The 24,211-nt window shown below is 34.7% G+C and overlaps 1 protein-coding gene across 1 annotated transcript; it reads right to left on the bottom strand.

Moving 5' to 3' along the window:
* Positions 1 to 22,825: 22,825 nt before the first annotated feature.
* On the bottom strand, positions 22,826 to 23,961 carry LOC108365901 (uncharacterized). Its single transcript, XM_017620108.1, has 5 exons — positions 23,939 to 23,961; positions 23,684 to 23,870; positions 23,448 to 23,624; positions 23,320 to 23,370; positions 22,826 to 23,257 (listed from the first exon to the last, which is right to left on the bottom strand). Exons 1-5 carry the CDS (start codon positions 23,959 to 23,961, stop codon positions 22,919 to 22,921), a joined length of 777 nt encoding a protein of 258 aa, XP_017475597.1. The 3' UTR covers positions 22,826 to 22,918.
* Positions 23,962 to 24,211: the final 250 nt, after the last annotated feature.

The raw sequence follows: 24,211 nt of genomic DNA, 5'->3' as shown, positions 1-24,211 counted from the left end.
GCGGTTACAACTTAATGCTAAAGCCAGATTACCGTCTGGATACCATGCCAGCTGTCGTCCCGTACCTCTTCCCCCGGTGAACGTTCGCACACATTCGCCTGAAAATGTATCGCAAATTCTTAACTTGCCGTCGCCGCACGATGCAATTAACTTACCATAAGGGCTGAATTTTGATGCGCGCACCCATTTGTGTGTAAAGTGAAAGATGTGTATTTTGAATCAGTATTTTGATGGCTGTTCGCCATTTTTCTAGTCTGAAAACGAATAAGCTGACGAAGATGCAAACAAATTCAAGCACATTGTTGCATTCTACCGTATTTTTTAAAAGCTTTAAAATCTTAAAACACATGTGAAAAACTTTTGTAATATGAATATTTCTAATGTCGAAATCAAACGAAATTTGATAAATAGCATTTTTAAAAAACAATCATCTAATATTTTTCAAGTTTTTGGGCTTATATGTTACCATTTGAACCACAAATACTACTAAGTTGTATGAGACTATTGATGCAACTCAGGTCAAAAAAGCACAGTTTTGACCAAAATAAGCAACTCTAAAAAACAGGTGATCGCAGCTGTGGCTCAGGATGACGTCTATTGCTAAGATATTTCACTTGTATTTGTACACAATGGTATGTACCCAGTAGAAATCGGTTGTATGCATTCATGAAGTATGCATGCTGGATGAGTGAAATAGTGTGAACAATTCATGCGTAGTCATGACTTTCCACAAATAAATTCAAAGCCCAGCGAACTGCAAGCGAACGTACGTTGTTGTTGTTTTAAGTACGTTTCTTGATAAATTTGACAACTATACAGCACGGTTGCCGTTTTGGTCCAATTGGTCCATTCCTTTTCGTTTGGTTTATTGGTCCAATTCTTTTTAAAATGGTAATTTTAACAAGCCTTTAGTTAGGTTATTATCACGCTTTCATTTCAAGCAATAGTTTCGCGTTTTAAAATTTTTCTATTTATTTACTGAATTTTCCGCCCTATGTTGAATATCGTCATCGTCAGTAATAGTGACGATACGGCCATCGTAAGCCATGTTACTGATGCACTGACGATCGTCGACGATGACGATATTCAGCATAGGGCCGATTGGCAACACCTGCTAAAAGTGTGAACTCGCCTTGTCACTGATTTTCAAATATGGCGTGTCTATTCATCTGTCAAAGCACGCTTCAAAAAATATCGCGGTTTCTTGCCAATTTTAATTATGGGAAGGTAGCACAACTTTAATCATAGCATTTAGCACATGCAAATAATATTCGATTTCAATCGAAAAGATATTAAACATCTTGAAATTATTACCCCACATAAAGTTCTTTCTGATACTGATGTATCAATTTTGCCGCCACTCGACCAATTTTCTGCATTGGTAAATGATGCAGACATAATTGATTTTCAATTTCGCAAATTGAGGCTGAGTGAAAGTAACTTCAAAAACTGTACCAATATAGAACGTTTTTGGGATCAAGTAAGTTTGGTTAAAAATGGATTGGGTGGATGCGGCCTCTGGAGAATTGTGTGATTTAGTTCATAACATTTTTAGTCTGCCTCACAGCAATAATAAAAACGAAACTAAGAAACAAATTATAATTTAAAACTTTAAATAATATGTTATTAATATGCAATTGTAATGCACTTTGTATGCAATATAAGAAAAAAATCAATATAAAAGCTGAATGGGCGTATTTTCTTGATAAAGAGGAATAAACTCCACTCAATGTAACAAAATTAGCTACACTGAGGGAAAAAAATATTAAAATCAAATAGAAACGTAATTGATCTTACTATAAACGTCAACGAAAGTACTGTATATTGGTAAATATTCAATTCAATTACGCGCATATTAAAATGACCGCGTTCGTACTGAAAAAGCATCCGTGAAGTGAATAATCAAGACAAAAACTAAAAAAAAAATTTGATTTGCATGTTGCCTACAGTGGAATTCGAACCCGACCATCTCCGGATATCAACAACTTGTGGCAAGCATCTTTGCGCACTCAGCTACACCCAGATATATAAATTTGCTTTCAAATGTTGATTATCCATCAACACCACAGCACGCGATTTGTACTATGTAAGCATGTGTGTGTTGTCACCGCTCTCAGAGCGGCGCTCTGCATGCTTGGGGTGCGTATGTACCCTTACATATACATACATACTCAGATGTGAACAGCCAAATACGTGCGTAATAAATTTTGTATGAAAATATTATTGTTAAATACGAACATTTTTAAACGATAATCAAATATAAAGTATTCATTTTTACTATGCATTATTTCCCTCAGTGTATATTAGTTACCATTTGGTCCATTTTTTGGTCCGAAAAATAAACTGGAAATGGCAACCGTGCTATACAGCAGTGGACTTTTCGTAAAATTTTCAGTCTTGTACCTAAATTTTAGTGGACGGACGTGTTGTGTGACAATATTTTCAGCACCAACGGGCTTTTGCAAGATACGCATTTGCATATGTAAATGCTACTTTTTTGTATGTACCCGTACGTACCATATATTAAAATGTATCAGAAAGTACATACAGTGATCGGACTTAAAAAAAATTCTGTGTGGTAGAATCTGGAAAAAATTCACGTCCCTGATAAAAACTAAAATCGAAAAACGATGATGAAATTACACATTCCCCAAATTCTGAAACAGCCAAAGGAATGAGAATGAATAATTCCTTTTAAAAAGCTTTAGAAAAACCTGACATACGATCTCGCCATTATGCTAGATTCTAATTATTTCTTATAAATACTTGACATCCGCATTCGCATCCGCATCCGCGGATGTTAGCTATTAGATATTCGCATCCGCATTCGCATCCGCGGATGTCTAAAATTCCACATTAGCAACACCCCTAATACATGTGTATACATATATGTATATTCATACATGAGCAAACATGCCATACGAAGTTATACCGCGCGGTGCCATACCACTGCTGCTTGAGCAAACCTTTATAATGAAAACAGCTCTTATAAAGATTTTATTTTGTTGATTTAAATAGAAAAGTTCTTTATATGTAAAGTCTATCTTAAACTGAAGCATTTTCATCTAAGCTAAGGGCCCGTTGTTGATTTTGAAATTTTAGCAAAAGTCATTATAAACCATTTATGAGATTGAAAACGAAAAACGTGAAGCGCATGCAATACCAAGCATTACATTTAATTGACAATAGCCAAACTACATAACATATACCTAAAATTTCTACAGAGAAAGTACAAATTTGAGATCGATTTTAAGCGGTCGTTATTCATATATCCACATTCATATATATATTACCCTTCATATCAATTCAGGTCTATTACATGTGCCCCACGCTTTTCATTTTCAATCTCATAAATTGTCTATAATGACTTTTGCTAAAATTTCAAAATCAAAATTTATCTATACAAATTCTATGGGACTAACAAATATTATTTTCTAATTTTTAGTCCATTTATAAAAGCGTTGTATATTAAAAAGTTTTATTTTATTTTATTTTATTTATTTTCTACTTTTTAGTCCTGTCTATACAAAATCTTGCAGTAGATATTAGTTGCGTTCGATAACAAAATTAGCCAACACCAGCCAACAATCAAAATCAAGAGCGTAAGCGAAAATTCTCTCCCAAAGAGAAGAAAAAGCAAAAAAGTAAACGAACAGGAAATTAGCCATCACTTGCAAAAACCGGAAAAAGAAGACACACCAGCTGACTTTGTTTATGTTTTATTTGTAAACAAACTGAAATTCATGTTGCCTCCATGGAAGAAAAAAGGAAAGTGAACGTTTAATGTTCGCCAGGAACATTTCTAGAAATACAAACTAGTTGGCACTATCATAAAGTCACATAGCAGGCAGACAAAAAGCATATAAATACCAAAACTCGAAAAATGCAATTTTGTTTGTTTACAAAAATTGCAACCATACGTTTTGTGATCATATGTTTTCGTGTTGGATATATTTTACTGACTATAATTTTGCCAGTACAAAATGAACGCTTCTCTCGCATCAAAATGAACGCTTGCTCTCTCAATTTTTGTGTGTTGGATATTTTTTTGTCGTTATCGAACGCCATCCAGTAAAAATTTGGGAAAACTATTACAAATTTTTGACTTGTCGAACGCAACTATTAAAATAATTCAACTTGCAGTGAAAGACAACAGAAGACTATGCAAGCAAAATGTTGTTTGCTCACGTTTAGTATAAACATACATATGAACATACATACATATAGCAGCAGTTAATTTCATTTAAAGAAATGGCGTGTCGTCCATTTCCGCTGTAGCGTATGTAAATAGTGCAAATACATGTTTAGGCGCGATATTTAACTTCTTCTGTCGGGGGACATCTGCTTAAGATGAAGACAAACATAGGGAGCTGCGAAAACGTTACAATTTAAAGCTAACATAAGTGCATAGCATACATACATATCGTCGATGTTTTTGCAAAACTGCCCATCGACCAGTTGCAAAACCTCCTAAATAGCCATTGTGACAAAAACGAGATTTGGTAACCTTGAAATACAGGCATCGAGATTTATGCCTAAGAATCGTAAACTCGTTACTAAAGCAACAGATTTGTAAAATAATAGCTAGAGAAAATACCGCCTATCAAGGCAATGCCTTCAAAGAAACCCCGGTTTTCGCTCCAATTAAAAAATTTGAGTGCCTATAATAGGCGGTTTTGCAATTGGTCGATGGGCAGTTTTGNTTAATAAAATCAATTGGTGGTAGTTCATGATTGTGTGTGGATTAACATCAAAACACTGAGTNAAATACCGCCTATCAAGGCAATGCCTTCAAAGAAACCCCGGTTTTCGCTCCAATTAAAAAATTTGAGTGCCTATAATAGGCGGTTTTGCAATTGGTCGATGGGCAGTTTTGAAAAACATCGCCGATTTGTATATCCGTACATATGTACGCTCTTAAAACGAATGCAACGGGAANTCAATGACGTTATTTCCAAATTTTTGTTGACTTTATTTCGCTTTTGAAAAGGTAATAATGTCAATTGACTTTATTTCGCACCAGGGTGGGAAAAAAAGTCAATTGACCTTATTTCCATTGACCTTATTACCTGTCACCATTTTATTTTATTAATTTTAGTGCAGTTTTAAAAATCCTTTCCTGAAAAAACTTTCGTTTCACTACTTTATTTTATTCCTTTGATTGTACATGTTAAATAAAAGCTTGTGTTTAAAAAATATTTTTTTTTACATTATATATTTTATTTATTTATTTTATTTTATTTATATAATGAAAACAGGTCTTATGCTCTTATAAAGATTTTGTTTTGTTGCTTTAAATATAAAAGTTCTTTAAATGTAAAGTCTATCTTAAACTGAAGCATTTCCATCTCAGTTAATGGCCCGTTGTTCAATGTATGGCTATCACCAGTACATCATTATCGAAGATTTCGACATCATGCATATAACATGTGATCGATAAAGCAGTTCCTTCCGATTTGTGTTAATCAGACATTGAACAACGGGCCCAAAGGGCCAATTTCAGATGAAAATTTAAACGGCACTTAAGTTTAATTGTGGATTGCTGTTTAAATTCCATTTAGCTTTCGTTGGGTTTCAGATCAACTTCATTTAAATATGCCAATCAATAAGCAGCACTGCTGCTTGTTCCTTGAAATTATTGCATTTGCTTGTTTGTTTATATTTTGTGCTTATTTGTTTATATTTTGTTTGGTACAAACCCAGGGCATATCTCATATTTAAATAGCCAATATTGGCCATTTAAGTTCAGATTAAATGCATGATCTGAAAATTAATAGTGAAAGATAATCAACAATCTCTACTTAAGTACGCGNGATCGATAAAGCAGTTCCTTCCGATTTGTGTTAATCAGACATTGAACAACGGGCCCAAAGGGCCAATTTCAGATGAAAATTTAAACGGCACTTAAGTTTAATTGTGGATTGCTGTTTAAATTCCATTTAGCTTTCGTTGGGTTTCAGATCAACTTCATTTAAATATGCCAATAAATAAGCAGCACTGCTGCTTGTTCCTTGAAATTATTGCATTTGCTTGTTTGTTTATATTTTGTGCTTATTTGTTTATATTTTGTTTGGTAAAAACCCAGGGCATATCTCATATTTAAATAGCCAATATTGGCCATTTAAGTTCAGATTAAATGCATGATCTGAAAATGAATAGTGAAAGATAATCAACAATCTCTACTTAAGTACGCCATCTGAAATTGGGCCTAAGCCTTTTGACCCCTTCGGTATGTTAATTAGAGACAATTATTTTCCGTTTACCTTTACCATCCCATGGCACATGACTATGCAGCTTTATCCACATCGCCTTAACAGTATTCAGAAGAAACTTGGCTCAAGAGGAAGAAAGACGCTTTAAAATATTGGACGGCGAAGAAGGACGCGTAAACTTTTTTTTGTGGTCAACTATGTTTGCAGAAGTGATAGTCCTTGACAGGTATAAATCTATGTTTACGCGTCTTTCTTCGCAGTCAACTAGGTTACGCGTCTTTCTTCGCTGAAATTTTTCTTAAGCGCCTTTTTCCGTACAATTTTTTTAAGCGTCTTTTTTCGCCGTCAAAACACTTGCGCGCCTTTATTCGTGTCTAGTGGCGATTTATCATACAACAAATTATTTCTTACTTTTATTTGCCTATTCATCATTCTTTTATGTATCCACCGATTTTCTTCGTTAATAGCTTGATTTTTTCGTAAAAGAGAGCCTTTAATACAAACGAAAAATTTACAAAAAATTTGTGTTTCTAAAATTTTTCCCTGTTAAAGCTTAAACTTTTTTCATAAAATATCCACAATAAATATCTTAAAATTTTGACGCGATATGGATTTTCCGTAAACGGTAGCGTAATCTAGAGATCAAAATTGAGTTTAAGTGATTGGCCGTCTAACTGAGATATTTTTCCCTCCCTATTGGGTGATTAAATAGGTCTCATTTCTTTATTTCAATTATAACATATCGTCGTTTAAAGTACGAAACCGCGTATCGTCGTTCTGCAAAACCTCGTAACTGATATTTGTGTCAAAAAAGATATTGCTTACCGGAAACCCTTTTCATCAAGCCCTATTCCATTTATACTTAAATGTAAGAAGGAGAGATAATTAGGTATAAAAGAGAGAACCGTTTTGAAATAGAACTAGCTTTACTCTCTCTTACAAAATCTTGGCAACCTCACAAACGAGGTTTTGTATTTTCGTGATACGAGGTTTTGTACTTTAAACGACGATATGTATATAATTATATGAATTTTGGAAATCAAATATTAAATTGGTAATCAGTGAATCCGAAAGTGCTTAGCTATCAAGTTTCATTACAATCCATAATTATTTAAAAAAAGTCGACCGCCATATTGGATCCGCCATTTTGAATTTTAAACATTTAATACGAGTTTCGAAATCAGCGACGACGCATGTCCTTAGATACCAAGTTTCATAACAATCACTATAGTTTTAAAAAAAGTCGTCCGCCATATTTGATTCGCCATTTTGAATTTTTAAAACTTAATACCAGCTTCGAAATCAGCGACGACGAATGCCCCTGGATACCAAGCTGCATAACAATCAATAATTAAAAAAAAAAAAAAGAAAGTAAGAAAGTCTAAGTTCGGGGGGAGCCGAACATTAAATACCCGGCGCAAGTATTAAATATAAGTTTTTTCACCTTTCCGAAACCTACCGCTAGATGGTAAGCCGGGGTTTATCAAAATTGAGTAAAATTTCTTATTTNTTCACCTTTCCGAAACCTACCGCTAGATGGTAAGCCGGGGTTTATCAAAACTGAGTAAAATTTCTTATTTTCAACATGTTCCAGCTCACAAATGGCGTCATATTGAAAACAATCATAATACTTTTGGTGGTAGCCATAAAAAAAAATCAAATTTTATTATTTCCATTGGAAAGCAGCACTTTTTTTGTGAGATACCCTAATGTAAATATGTACAAACACATGTGATGCTGATCAAATGAATTTTACACGCCTGGATGTGCGTAAATATTTGATTTACAGATTTTGTTTGCAGTCACAAAGTTCAATTTTACTCTGTTACCAAACAAAAAATAACAAATATTCGTAACTGACGGTACAAAAAATGTGAATGAAAAAAGATACATACATATGTACATAAGAGCAAGGACACACAATATAAAAAAATTTCACAACACATTTGAAATACATATGTATGTGTATAAACATCAATGCATCGACAATATAAATGACAAAGTGTTGAAAAGGAATACAAAAAGTAAACACCAGCTTATTTCACGATTGATTAAAGAAAATGGTTGAACATTTTTTTCGATTCAAGTCTTTACGATATGCAAGGTAGTGGAAGTTTGTTTGTATGTACGAATACAATAAACTACCGGATGGGAGTGTTTGCCAATATTGGTGTACAAAAAAATTTTTAAAGATTAAGTCAGAAATATTTGGTAATTGAAGGCAGATAACAAATCCTTATTTTGATTATACATGGTTGGGAGTAGAATGCAAGCGATTTAAAATTTTTTTGCCAGTAGTAATTACAATATCATACGGGGAGAATATGTTGTTCCGTGGAGTTTGTACTACTATATGTAACAATAGCCCAGCAAAAAAAACGGTAATCGCTTCTAGTGGTTCTGGAAGGCTTATAATGTCTTCCAATTTTTCCGCTTCTTTTAGGCATTGCTGGTAATGTACGTCCTACTATGTTTTATTTATTTCGCTTCTTTGGATCATTACGGGGAGAGCAAAGTAGAATGCTTCATCGTAGTCAGCTGAAAAATAGAATACCCAAAAATTCTTTTTCTACCATTGCTTTCTGTGGAAATTTCCATTGCATAAAAAGCATGCTTTGCCTTCTTTAATTTACAGCGAAGTTAATGTCTGTTACTGAAGTGAAGTACATAAATAAGTGAAGAATACTGAAAAAGAGGTCAGTAATAAAAATAAAATAAAATGCTAAGCAATTCCCATGTTAAAGTAATGCTCTACCACGCTTCAGGTAACTGTGTTTTTTGCTGAGAAATTTAAATAGAAAGACTTGATTTGAACATGTTTTATTTTTTATTTGTAATCAAGGCGAATTCATATAAGGTGGTAGCGGTAGTTCAAAAACAAAAACTAACATGTATTTTGGTTTCACTTTCGGTACACAAATGTCAAATTTCTGCTATTCTTCGCTCAAGGAGGAAGAGGGAAAGGAAATTTCAACACTCTTACTTTCGCATTCACTCCTAAGGAGTTTTGACATAAATACATATGTGTACCGAGGCGAATTAAAGCAGCTGTTCTAGCAACACCACCTTATATGAACTCGCCTTGTTTGTATTCAAACAACTGTCAAAAATAACTTCAAATATTCAATGTGAGCGATTGTGTTTTACGAGAAGCTTTTTTATTTAACAAGTTAAATTGGGTAAATTTTAGTCTAATATAAGACGAATTTAATTTTCAAAATGCTAATTAAAGGATGGCATTAAGTATGCGCACCTTTGTATCACGCTTTCGGGCCGTTTTTACTCGGCTGTCATTTTATATGACAGCCCGCCAAATATGACCTAATGAAAGCCAGGCATTTCATACTCCCTAAATGAGATTTTTATCTACCTAGGCTTTATGAAATTGCTCGGGACGACCGTTTTTGCAGCAGCATGACTCAAATAAACCAGTTCATGGATCAAAGGAATCTCTGGTTATTGAGATATTCTAGGCATATCAACGCATCACTCGGGTATTAAGAAATGTTTGGCATTTAGGAGGCAGCACGAAATCTTTATCAAGTGCCTAGTGTGAACAAAAGAGTATTTTCCTTCTGTGGCAGTCAGGCAGCCCTTAAAGTTTTACACTCACACATACACTATGCAAATTGGTAATCGAAAAAATAATCACTAAGGGCGGGTTGTTCAATGTCCGGTTACCACAAATCGGAGGTAGAAGCTCCGGGTTAATATGTAATGCATTACTACTTTTACCACTGAGATTACTGCATGTCGTACATTTGAGATAGAGATAGCCCAGGTTTGTAAAGCCATGTTAATGTAAACAGAACCAAAAATACAAGATCACGTAAGAACGCGACGTTGTATTTGTAACTGGGTTTGAGAAAAAAGTTTGCGAAAGCGGGTTCGTCAGCTGAGCGTTTGTTTACATCACAAGCACTACTATTTTACACTTTTATTCAAGTAAAGAAGAGTTAATTCAACATGACAACACATTTTAAAGCATTTTGTTGCATCATTTTACCTAAATTGTGCGTTTAAAGTGGCTGACAATAATTTTGGCTAATTTTGGTTTTCGTTGTTTTCTTTGCTTTGTTTACTTTTCGCTCGTTTTCCAGTGAAACAAGATGGCGTAGAACCCGCAAAAAAAATCGACTTTTTTCACTCTCTTGTTCTTACGTGATCTTGTGTCTGTCGTTCATGAAACAGAGCCGTTTTCTCGACTGCCTATTAAATTTATCTTCCCCTTAAACTCGTCTATTGCTTTATCGGTCACAAGCATATAGCAGGCAGTCGATAACGATGTTTACCGGGAAGATAAATTTAACAGGCAGTCGAGACAACGTTTTTTCTTAACAACTGCAGCTAGTACATTTGCTTTTGATTTTGATTGACTTGAATTTTTGCCCACCTGTTTGCTGGGTGTCTTATTGACCACAGCATTTTCCAAATTTTCGGTCCTGCGACATCTTTTTTCCAAAAATGTTGACATCTCTAGCCAGTAGCTCGTTTCTATAACAATTCTCAACCACTACTGCTAATGAGTAGTAGAGAATGGCGTATGTATATTCTCTACCAGTAGAGAAATAATCGTCAAAGAAGAGTTAAGGCCCGTCCACATAGAACTTTGGCGTTGCGTTGGCGTTGGCGTCGCTTCAACAGCTGACTATGAATACATGAATTCAGATGCAGCTGTCCACATAGCCAAAATTCGACAACGCTCCCGCCAACACAATGCAAAAAGATGGCCAACTCTCAACTTTTCGCGTGTGTCGCTTCTCAGCTGTTGCAAATAAATAAAATTATGTGAAATATTTTTCCTTTTTAACCAAGTGCGACCAAGAAATATCGTTTTTAATGAAATTATTGATATGCAATATTAATTTAGCTGTCGTTAGTATGTTAATTTAGTGGCCCAAGCATTCGCTGCCAAGCGTTCATTGTAGCAAGCATACTCTTAACGTGCGTTCTGTAAAACTAACGCCAATGCCAAAGCCAACGCGAAAGTTCTATGTGGACCGGCCTTAACAGAAACAAGCTACAGGTCGGTAATTTTTGGGTAGACAAGGTCCACGATCCAGAAAATACAGGTCATTCGCGGACCGCTAACCCTCTCTTCGTCGATTTGCTAGCATCCACCCAATCGTTAACGTCATAAAATACTTTTGTTTACATTCACTGTTGCCAACTTGATGCTTTTCGCACCAAATTTCGTGAGTATTCAAAACGCGAAAATTTATGAGTTTTGTGCTTGGTGCCTTTTTGGTGCTTTTGTTTTTAGTTTGAAGACATCAAATTAGAAAATCTTAAAAAAATGGAAGCAAAATTTATAGTAATCGTAGGTGTGGTAAGCAATTTTACAAAAATTTAAACAAAATCATGGCACAGTGACAATCATAAGCGACAACGAAATATGTGCAGCACCTTCAATCGTGCCCGAAGAAATCGACCTTTGTGCAAGAAACATTGATTTTTATTCATTTTAATCGGCATCCTTACAATAAAACTATGTATTCATATAAAGGGCGTGTGTGAATCGGTAACAAAGTTCTATGGGGAAAGCTGTTGAATAATATTTTTACTATAGTGAGACAGTTTTGCCAATCTGCTGTGTGAAATTAAAATTTTTTGACAGCAGTAAATTTTTGATAACCGCAGATTTATTTGGAATAAAATGTTGCAAATTGAAGTGAAATGAATATTTTAAGAAAACATCTACCATCGTTGATTGCAATTCATCTATTTATGCTTTTATTTTATGAATAATTACACACATCAACAATCTTTGCGATTGTCAAAATTTTCTATGCATTTGACAAAAATTTCACTAGCCTCATGAGCTACTGAAATTTTATTCACCTCATTTTTGTCAAAAATTTACTCGACGCGAACTTTGTTACCGATTCACACACACTCAAAGTCCATAACATACACCAATAAAAATTTGGTGCTTTTTCAAATTCAAAACTTGGCAACACTGCCTTTTCCTTTTCTTGTCGAGTTCGTCTTGCTCTCTCATTCTGGTATATTTTGACGTCACGGCCAGTGGCTCTCAGCTCNTTCGATGCTTCTTCTTTTTCTTGTCGAGTTCGTCTTGCTCTCTCATTCTGGTATATTTTGACGTCACGGCCAGTGGCTCTCAGCTCGATTGGCGCAATCTTGTATTCTATCATTCTTGGACAAGGTCTCCTCCAATTTTTCATGTGTGTGCAGCAGTGTTGATAATTGCATTTCTCAATTTCGTATGAAAATGTAATTCAAATTGTACTTTTATACCCGAGCGCACTTGTGCACAAGGGTATTATAACTTTGTTCACATAACGGTTGTTTGTAACAGGCAAAACGAATCGAGATAGATATAGACAAATGTATACATAAATGATCAGAATGAAAAGAGAAATCGATTAAGCGGTGACTGTCTGTCCGTCCGTCCGTCCGTCCGTCTGTGCACACGATAATTCGAGTAAAAATTGAGATATCTTAACGAAACTTGGTACGTGAACTTCGTTTGGGCGTAGGACGGATGGTATTGAAAATGGGCAAACTCGGACAATAACCAATAATTTTCAGAAATACGAAAACTGCGATATTTTATTTNATTTGTACCAAACTCGGTGTGGTTATTGTACTTGCCACATAGAAGCAAAAAGCTGAAAATTATTGAAATCGGACTAAAATTACGGCCGCTTTTCATATAACGGAAAATTTCAGAAATGCTTGAAACTTCAAAAACTTCGAAATTTAATTTACTCAAAACTTATACACCCCGGCTTACCATCTAGCGGTAGCTTTCGGAAAGGTGAACAACATATATTTAAGACTTGCGCCGGGTATTTAATGTTCGGCTCCGTCCGAACTTAGACTTTCTTACTTGTTATTACTAAATTGTATCAAATTTTGATTCCTGTTATTTTTCTAATATTTAGTTATTGTGTACATCTTGTATTTAATTATTGTTCCTAATAAAGTACAAATAATTGCTAAAAATTTAGAAACAATATCCGTCATCGATTCGCAAACAGTTAGCCAGTGGTGAAACTAACGAACTCAATGAGGTACAATCAACCTCGCTATTGTCTATCCATGCTAGCTAACTTTGTTTTTGCTTTCACGTGCAAAATTCTTATTTAAGCGAACGGATTTCAAACATAGCGAGCAGAGAAGTGGCGAATCGATGACGGCTAATTTTAACTTTTATTTATTTACATAAAGTTTACACACTTTTACATCAGATATTAGCTGTGTTTTTTTACCCACTGGTAAAATAGGTAAGCACCTTACGAGGTAAGCCATGCTTTCTTTCAGTTTTTAGTACCAAAATTGTCATCAAGACCAATATCATCTACTAGTAAAGCACAAATGAACCGACGACACATTACGTTGTCAGTTGCAAAATAACGTGCAGCCGAAGTTATTTCCAAGCGCCGAACTACTCCGACTATGGAAAATCTGAGTTGTTTCTTCTGTCACGGGTGGGACAAAAAAACCTGCTTTTTGGTGTAGATATATTTTACGAAAACTCTGCGAATTTATTTCACTTTTCTGTGTGAACATCTCGTATAATAAAACAAAGAATACAAACAAAGCAAAAACTACAACAAAAAATGATGTCTTTATTATAAACAAAATCCGAAATTTCTCTGTCACGGGTGGGACAACGTTTGTCACGGGTCGGACGCGTACGAATTTTTATATAAAAAGGAGCTTTTAGTGTGGGCCATATTAATAATTAGTTATTAAAAAATATAAGAAGCCAAGTAGGGGTTCAATTCACTCACGTTTTGTCTTAGGATAGTGCCCTTTATTTAGAAGAAAATGCCTAGCACAGTCAGTCAAAAAAATTATTAAAAATCAACGCGATTTCCTCGCGTCTTAATATTTTTACTTTACTTACTTAAATTTAATGGGCTATAAAACTTAATACCCAGAATTTTTATAAAAATTATGAACAAAAAGTTAAAAATTTTTGGGTGTAATTGTTAACGTTTGTTGGATTTTTATAACTTTTGTACGAAGTTTTAAATGTGGATAATTTGCTAGACTTCTATAAAAAGACTATAAATATTAAAAAAATAAAAAACCAAAACTGGNAAAAATTATTAAAAATCAACGCGATTTCCTCGCGTCTTAATATTTTTACTTTACTTACTTAAATTTAATGGGCTATAAAACTTAATACCCAGAATTTTTATAAAAATTATGAACAAAAAGTTAAAAATTTTTGGGTGTAATTGTTAACGTTTGTTGAATTTTTATAACTTTTGTACGAAGTTTTAAATGTGGATTTGAAAATGTCAATTAGTTTAATCAGATGACTACAAGGGTATATAAGTAATGGTCGAGTCCGCGCTTCCCCCGTTCTCCCCAGCGTCCACATCAACAAACAAATAAAGCTTATCGACCATGTAAACTTACCTCTGACAACTGTCCCACCTATGATAAAAACATAACAAGGTAAAACCATTGAGAGGCAGTCTGACGTTTGCCAACAATATAATTTTAAAATCAAAACTCAAACTCACACACACATTCTCATTTTCAATCTCAAACAACAACAATTGTGAACAATTTAATTTTTTTATTTTCAATTTTATATGATTTTAAAATGTTGGCAAACGTCAGAAAAAAATCTTGGCCGACGAATTGAGAGAATGAATTTACCTTGTAATGTTTTTATCATGGGCCCACCCGTGGCTATCATGGGCCCACCCGTGGCTATCACGGGTGCGACATGCTTTACTGTTGAATTATTCTTATCTAACTATGTGGAAACGTAAATGCAATTGTGGTAAACATTTGCAATGAAGTTCTAACATTATGTAACAAACCCGAAACACAACTTTAACTTCTGTAATTAAATATAACAACTTTTACCTTTTTTTGTCACGGGTGGGACAAGACCAATACTGCTTAATAATAACTCATAATACTCAACTCAACTCAACCTACTTTAAATTCACTAGAAATGCATTTAAAGTTTTAATTTGTTATTTTTTGGTTGACTCAAGATTTTTACAAATGTCTTATCCACACGTTTGTTAGTTTTATAAAGAAAATAATCTTGGCAATGAGGCTCAGTTTCCCAATGGAACCTCCCATAAAATTTAACCAGTTAGCGACAAGTTTCGGATCGATATCGCACTTGTTGACGTAAAAATATTTCATATCATACGTCAACAAAACCGATACCGATTCGAAAATTGTCCCTAACTGGTTACAGAATCTGAACAAAAATGCTTCAAACAAGTAAGAGTTTCTCTGTATTATGGCCTCGAACTGACATATATACATCTTTCATTTGAATCAGTATTAAAAGCTCTATTGGCTCCTACATTCGGGTTTTGATAGGCGAGTCTCCCCTGAACCGTTTTTTTCATATTTTTGACCTATGTGCGCTTTTATTCGAAACCTAAATGTTTCGGTACCGAGTATGGAGAGTATTGGATACTTAAAAGTATTGACTCAGCACATCACTACTGCTGTCATCTCGACTGTGGCGTCAGCAAAACAGCGGATTCTGTCAAATTCACTGAGAGCCGATTAGCGATATTGCCATCGGCGCCACCTTCTGTATTCTCTCCACCGTGTTATATATGTATGTTACATATGTATATAAGTACATGCGTATAGGTATACATATGTACATGGATATGAAATGCAGACCTTCCTTTTATTGAGTTTTCTTCTAAAGGTGTTCTTACACGATTTGTATTTACATCTGTAAATGTGAGTTTTTCAATACATATGTAATCATTAAAAATAAAATCTGATTAAGTTGTCTAGTTTGTGCGCATTTTAAACCAAACACCAGTTATAGTAATTATTTTGTGTCTTACGCTTATAAAAAGCACATAATATAAAAAAAATTATAATTATTGTTATTAGTAATACATAAACTGGGAACTTTTAATCGAATTAACTAATTCATTAAAAAATCAATCGANACCCAGCGCACATGTGCAGAGGGATATTAAAACCTAGTTTGTAAAACGTTTGTTGGTATAGATCTGAATGAAAATGCATACCAAATTGCTTAGATTGCTGAGGAAACTCGACTTAGGCATACCGGATTAACTTGCTTTGTGTGCACTGGAAAGTTCCAGCATGAATTAATGAATCACCAAACCTACTCAATCAAATTAAGAGTTAATGATTAAAAATTAATTTTTTTAATCGCGGTTACGAGTAACTGTTTAGTCAGATTAAAATTAATCATGATTAACTGTAATCAGATTGAATTTAATCGAATTAACTAATTCATTAAAAAATCAATCGGTTAGTGCCAACATTGATTTCACATACGTATGTATCTCTATACCAAATTCCAGTTCTCTCCCACAAATACTACCAGAAATATGTATGTAATATGAAAATTCCAATTTGTATGGGAGGGGCCTTTAGTTATCGGAACAACTTTCAGTATAAGACCATCCTTGCGAAATCCGTAGTAAGTGTGCCAAATTTCGTTCTGATCGGGAGACCGGTTAAGGAAGTAGTCTATCCAGATCATAAACCATCTGTGGGCAAAATTTTATTTACAAACAGGTGGTAATTCTTAAAAAAGTAGCCTATTTTCCAGTCTAGGTCATAAGCTATGTGTGTGCAAACTTTCACTCAAATCAGTTCAGTCATTTCTGCGTATTACTTTAATTAAACTTTTCTAACAGGTGGAAATTTTTAAAAATGTAACCTATTTTCCAACGTAGGTCATAAGCTATCCGTGTGCAAAATTTCATGCAAATCCGTTCAGTCCTTTCGGCGTATTAATATAATTATACTTTTTTAACAGGTAGCAACTCATAAGAAAAGTAGCCTATTTTCCAACATAGCTCATAAGCTATCTGTGTGAAAACTTCCATGCAAATCAGTTCAGTCGTTCTCGCATATTGAGTAAATTAAACTTTTTTAACAGGTGGCAACTCTTAAAAAAATCAGCCTATTGTCCAATCTGGCCCATAAGCTATCGTGTACAAAANACCTATTTTCCAACGTAGGTCATAAGCTATCCGTGTGCAAAATTTCATGCAAATCCGTTCAGTCCTTTCGGCGTATTAATATAATTATACTTTTTTAACAGGTAGCAACTCATAAGAAAAGTAGCCTATTTTCCAACATAGCTCATAAGCTATCTGTGTGAAAACGTCCATGCAAATCAGTTCAGTCGTTCTCGCATATTGAGTAAATTAAACTTTTTTAACAGGTGGCAACTCTTAAAAAATCAGCCTATTGTCCAATCTGGCCCATAAGCTATCGTGTACAAACTTCCATGCAAATCCGTTCAGTCGTTTCCGCGTGATGTTTTCCCAAACATCCAAACATACAAACTTTCACATTTATAATATTAGTAAGATAAGCTTCACATTTATAATATTAGTAAGATACAGCTTTCACATTTATAATATTAGTAAGATAATAAATAAACGCAATCATTATAATAAATTAACATGCAGATANAAAAAAAAAAACAAGATTCCGACGAACTGATAACCTCCTCCTTTTTTGGAAGTCGGTTAAAAATAAACGCAATCATTATAATAAAATAACATGCAGATACACCATTATACTGAAAAGTGTACGCTTGGAATATACTTTAACTACACGTCTGCATGTACTAGAGAGTAAATATATATTACCAGCATAATTCATATATTTGTGCATATTCCTACATTGCTTCCAACCGAAAAGCATTTGCTTGCATTACTTACATATACATATGTATGTATGTATGCTGTATGCACAACAAAATGCATAACCAAAACAAACGCGAAAAAAATCTCCCATACAACTTCGTTGAAATTTTTTCGCGATAAGTTTATCGCGATAAGCTATTGTGAGTGATCGCGAATGGATTACTTGCATCGTTTTTCTCATTTATGAGAGGCCGACATCGGCAATGCTCGGACTTCTCATATTCGAGTGAGAGGAAATTTCTTTGCTTTTTGCGATCGCGAATGAAAAGCAGCGGAAATTTTTTTGTCGATCGCATTCCGAATTTGAGAGATGATAAATTTCACTCGCGATAAAATAATGCAAACATAGATTTGGAATATTACCGATCATGATAAATACATGAATGAAAACGAATAATCATAAATGAGAATTTCCGTACCCTGAGTTTTTCACTTCACTTCATTATACTTCACAATTTAGATTTATCTCCACAACAATTAAAAATTTCTTTGAAATATATGATTTATTTAACCAAAATCAACAATCTTTTCTTCTTAAGTAGTAAGTGTGGCAAAGTAACTTTTTGCAAAAAGCTACTAAAAAGACGCCTAATAAATCGTCGATCTGGAAGCGGTTATTTGAAGAAGTCATTTTGATTTTCATTTTCACATTTATAGTTGTAAAGCCCACCGAAATGAATGGGTGGATATAACTGGAAAATAAGTTTTATACCCGAGCGCACTTGTGCACAAGGGTGTTATAATTTTGTTCACATAACGGTTGTTTGTAACAGCCAAAACGAATCGAGATAGATATAGACATATATATACATAAATGATCAGAATGAAAAGAGAAATCGATTAAGCGGTGACTGTCCGTCCGTCCAGCTGTCCGTCTGTCTGTCTGTGAACACGATAACTCGAGAAAAAATTGAGATATGTCAACAAAATTTGGTAAGTAGGTTTCCCTTTGTCCAAGGTAGGTTGGGATTGAAAATGGGCAGAATCGGACAATAACCACGCCCACCTCCCATATAACGGTATTTTCGAAATATGCAAAAACTACGATATTTCCGCAAATACTGGATCCAAATTGTTGAAAGTTGGTATGCGAAATAGAAATTTGGCATAAAATAAGACAGTTATGAAATTTTTGGAAAATGGGCGTGGCCCCACCCACTTATGATAAACACCACCAAACAATCGCTGAGAACATTACTTAGGGCTTGACTAAGAAATCTGTTGAAAATTTTTGAAATCCGACAAGAACCACTCCCACCTCCCATATAACGGTAATTTACAGAAATTCGAAAACTGCGATAAATAAGTAACTATTTAAGCTAATTTACTCAAAAGCGATATATGCAATAACCTCTTAGCAGAAAATTATAATTAGGGAAATTTTTGGAAAATGGGCGTGGCACCGCCCACTTATGCCTACATACATATGTGTATCTCGGTAACCGGTTTATTATTTTCTACCAAACTCGGTACATTTATCAACCTAGGCGTGAAAAAGCAATATGCTGGAAATTTTTTTAATCGGACTAAAATTACTGCCACTTACCATAAACGGTACATTTCAGAAATACGAAAACTCCGATTTTTTAATAAGCTAAGACGCCAACTTACAACAATCACTTAACAAGACACAAGATGATTGATTATTTACTACGTAAGTGTATATTGATAACCGCCTTACCGATTTTCACCAAACTTTGTCCAATTATTTTAATAAATCATAGTATATTATCGAAATGTTTGGAAAAATACTCTTGCTTATCATGCAATTTACTGAAAGGTGAAAAAACGATATTTAATATGTGCGCCGGGTATATAATGTTCGGTTTCGCCCGAACTTATACTTCTTTACTTGTTTGGTAAATATTTGACGAAAATAACAATTATATTTTAGTTTTCATACATCATCAATTTTACAGAAAAATTAAACATTTAAGTGAATCTCGTGATGATGTTGTTGCTGTGTATCTGGTGATGACTTTGCTGCTGTGAATCGATAATCGATTAGTTCTATTTAAGTGTTAAAATCATCAGTGAACTGTAATTTTTGATTTTCCTCCCTCAACTAAATTTGCCCAGTAACACAATAAAGGTTAAATATTACTTTAATTGTGATACAAAAATAATCTATTAACCAATCAGGTGATAAATAACCTAATCGAAAAACCTCACACCCTTAATTGTGCTTGATAGTCGTCACTTCGATAATCACTTCACTTTTCTTCCCAAGTCACTACGAAATACTTTACTTTTACCAGGCTATTCTGATGTCGGTACAACAGTCACCACGGTTACAATTGACCACTTTGGTTACAAATTCAAAATATCGGTATTCTGAATTCTTGATACCGTGACAAAAGTTACAAAAATTGTTACCTGCCAATTAGGAGGTAACAAGCTCGTTACAGCTGTTTTCATGTGTACATATTTCGAGTTGTGCGAATCAAAGATAATTAAAATTATAAAATTAATAAAGTTTGCTTATTGAAGTCGCCAATTAAACTTTTAAGCAAAGAATGGAAGAAGCACTTTTAGTTCTTTGTGCTATGGAAATGGAGCAGGAAGAAGTGTTGGAAAGGAAACGGCTGCTCAGAAGCCTGCGGGACAGCAGTGACCCATTCTCCATGTCTGAAACAGTTTTCGTACAATATTTTCGCCTGTCTAAAGCGGTGTGTAATGAGCTTATTGAAGAGCTCATGCCATTTGATGATCAGAAGACATCGCTTCCATATGGCCTACGCTTTTTTGTTTCCCTTTATTTCTTCGCCCATGGATCATACCAAAAATGCGTTGGAAACAATTTTGTGGCTTCAATGAGCCAGCCGTCAGTGTCGCTATCACTTCAACACATATCAGCTATTATTGTTAACAGAAAACTAAACGAAGTAAATTTTCCCAAAACAAATGAANTTGATGATCAGAAGACATCGCTTCCATTTGGCCTACGCTTTTTTGTTTCCCTTTATTTCTTCGCCCATGGATCATACCAAAAATGCGTTGGAAACAATTTTGTGGCTTCAATGAGCCAGCCGTCAGTGTCGCTATCACTTCAACACATATCAGCTATTATTGTTAACAGAAAACTAAACGAAGTAAATTTTCCCAAAACAAATGAAGAACAATTGACCATCAAAACGGGGTATACAGTTCAATGGAAAAGTATTTACTTGTAATTTAATACACGCCTCTATTTATAATATTTTTACAGCTTTTACGTGTCTTTCGGCGTAAAAAGTACAATAGGCGCGATCGATTGCACCCACATTGCAATTATTGCTCCTTCGTCGATTGATCCTTCAAAGCCAAGCAGCCTCTACATGAATAGAAAAGGATTTTATAGCATAAATGTGGAAGCCGTTTGGGATCAGCTAAAATTTTTAGCAGTGAACGCTAGATTTCCGGGCTCATGCCATGATTCCGGAACTTGGACAACATCGGCAGTACGCTTGTTCATGATGAGACAAAGTGGTAGCTGGCTTTTGGGAGACCAAGGATATCCTNCTTTTGGGAGACCAAGGATATCCCCTGGAGCCTTGGCTTCTAACTCCAATTCCAGAGCCATCCAGTACATAAGAGGAAAGGTACAATAAGTTACATGCCAAAGCTCGCAATGTAGTTGAGAGAGCTTTCGGGGTGCTAAAATCGCGATTTAGGTGCCTTTCGAAGCATCGAGCTTTGCACTACAGTCATGAAAGAGCAGTCAACATTATAAATGCGTGCGTAATTTTGCATAATATTGCATTAAAGAAATGTCCGCTTACTTTTATCGAGACTAATGAGGCCGAATTCGATACTCCATCCACACCAGCAAACGTTATTCGAAGTCAATATTATCGTGAAGGTCAGATAATACGTTCTCGATACATTCAAACGCTTTAAAACGAAATTATCTACCACGGGGCATTGTTGCTTTATTAGTGAACTAGCTTACGGTACCGGACAAATGTATTTGTACAGACAATTTTTCGCAATGGTTATTATTCTAATTTCTTTCCACTAATTTTTTATAAAAATATAGTTAATACTACAACAAAAAACATAAAGATATAATCTCTAAACTTTCTGCAAAACTTAGGAAAATCCAAAATATCGCATAATCATTTCCAACTTCCTATCAGATTTTCTGGAAAAAATCTAAGTATGCAGTTTTATAGCCCATTAGATTTTAGTATAACAAAATGCAAGTTTAAAGTTGCTAATGAATCGCGTTGATTTTCTAAAAAATTTTTTGTTAACGATGTCAGTAATTTTTTCCATACGAAGTGCATACATACATATGTATGTAAATACATATCGCTCATTTATTTCAATAGCGTCATAATCCAAAAATTGCAAATACTGAGTTAAGTACCTAGAAATTGCAGCTACTTCTTCCATGTTGTGTAAAAATTTCATAGTTACATATCGTCGTTTAAAGTACAAAACAGCGTCATTCTGCAAAACCGCGTAACTGACATTGGCTGCCAAAAATTGGATTTGCTCACACAAGCTCTTGGCTCAATCCTTATCCATTTGTCCTGAAATATACTAGCCAGAAGTGCGATTTCTTTATAAAAAAGAGAACCATTTTGAAATATGGGCGTTTTTACACTCTAGAAAATGATTTCTAAAACTTCACATACGCGGTTCTGCATATGATGGATTTCATCGAATTACAACTCCCACATCATTTAATGAAAAAAATAAAATAATTTATTCACGACTTTTTCCATTTCAGTTATGAAAGCATAATTCAAATAAAACAGCATTTGCTTTACTTCAAAGCTATATTAGCATGACCATGTAACAAAATAATCTCCTGCAAATTCATTCAAATATGTGCATATGTGTATATGTTAGTGTACATATGTGCATACACACATCGATAGATATGTATATTATATAAGCATGTAGCAAATTAAATATACTTAAATAATAAAAGAAATAATAAACTCAGTCTTTTTATAAGTTAAAAAACGCCAGTACAGCAAAAAAAATTAGTGTGCTTAAAGCCGGCTGAGCGAAATCAGCAATACAATACAATAAATGATTATATTAAGGCTTTTTCATAGCTTCAGCAAGAGCCAAAAATCCTTCTCCTAGTTTAGCTAGAGCATCATTAGTTCTTGTTTGCTGCTCAAGCATACGGCCATCGTACTCTTCTCGCTTTCTAATATGTTTTAACACAACATCTACGAGTTCCTGTGATCCTCCTCTTTTGTTGTTTGTTCTGGATGGTGTTGCCTCAATGGGTGAGTTGGAAGAAGAAATATCGCTGCGAGAAAAAATATTGGTTCTGCAGAGTGGACTATTGCTGACGGGTGGACTGCAGGGTTCTTCTACCGTAACTTGCAAAGCTGAGACTTCCTCATGTTCAGTGGAGCATACAGTATCCTATAATATTAAAAAAAAACATTAATACTCGTATGAACGGGTGGACTGCAGGGTTCATCTACCGTAACTCGCAAAGTTGAGACTACGTCATGTGCAGTGGAGCATACAGTATCCTATAATAGATATATAAAAAAAAAATTATATTAATACTCTTATTAACGTTTTCATTAAAAATAGGATCTATTCTTGCCTGGAATCCCAGCTCCTGAGCAGGAATCCCATCCACTGCCATCATTCCCATGGCCTCAAGTGCTTGGCTGTCAAAATCACCCAAATCAGCAGGCTTTGGCCCGCCTCCTGTGCCCATTTGGTCCGCTTTGAGCCTTCTCGCCCGACTACGCAATTGTTTTTTCCAGTTTGCCAGTGACTGCAAAAAGAAATACAAAGTAAAGCTTTTTTGCTAAATAAATGCATGTTGCTACTTACCTCCTTCCACTTAATTGGGGTACGTGTGGGCCCGTTCAGCGCATTCAAATTGTTGGCTAGTTCCTCCCACAGATCTTGCACCTGTCGTGGCTGCGCAGGCGTATTTTTTCCAGTCACCAGCTCTGGATTCTTCTTTATATATGCAATATAGCATTGCAGTTGTTCCTGCGTTGTCCGCTGAAATTTTCTGCAAGAAACACATTTAATAAATTTAGTTATTTGCATAAATGGCTAAATAAGTTAAAATACACTTACTTTTCTCGCTGTTGCGTTTCCATTTTTCGCTGTCAATTTCATTATTAACCGACTTCCAAAAAAGGAGGAGGTTATCAGTTCGTCGGAATATATATATATATTTTTTTTTTATGTATGTTACCGCATAACTTTGGACCACGTGAACCGATTTCGAAAATTCTTTTTGCATCGGAAAGGTAGTGTCTCCCATACTAATCTGGTTAAGATCCGATCAGCGGATCATGAGATATATATATATATTTTTTTTTTATATGAGAGTTGAAGTCGGTTTTT

Source organism: Rhagoletis zephyria, unplaced genomic scaffold, assembly GCF_001687245.7.
Source record: "Rhagoletis zephyria isolate East Lansing unplaced genomic scaffold, Rhagoletis_zephyria_1.1 Rzeph_scaffold_02048, whole genome shotgun sequence".
In the NCBI taxonomy this organism is placed as follows: Eukaryota; Metazoa; Arthropoda; class Insecta; order Diptera; family Tephritidae; genus Rhagoletis; species Rhagoletis zephyria.
The sequence above is the reverse complement of the archived record's forward strand: the minus strand, read 5'-3'. Positions and strand labels throughout refer to the sequence as shown.

Excerpts from the sequence above, each read along its gene's own strand:
- LOC108365901 (XM_017620108.1), bottom strand. The coding sequence starts at position 23,961 with ATGGAAACGCAACAGCGAGAAAA. Across the intron at positions 23,625-23,683 it reads CCCCAATTAAGTGGAAGGAG|TCACTGGCAAACTGGAAAAA; the intron begins GTAAGTAGCAAC and ends TTCTTTTTGCAG. Across the intron at positions 23,371-23,447 it reads CTCAGGAGCTGGGATTCCAG|GATACTGTATGCTCCACTGC; the intron begins GCAAGAATAGAT and ends TATCTATTATAG.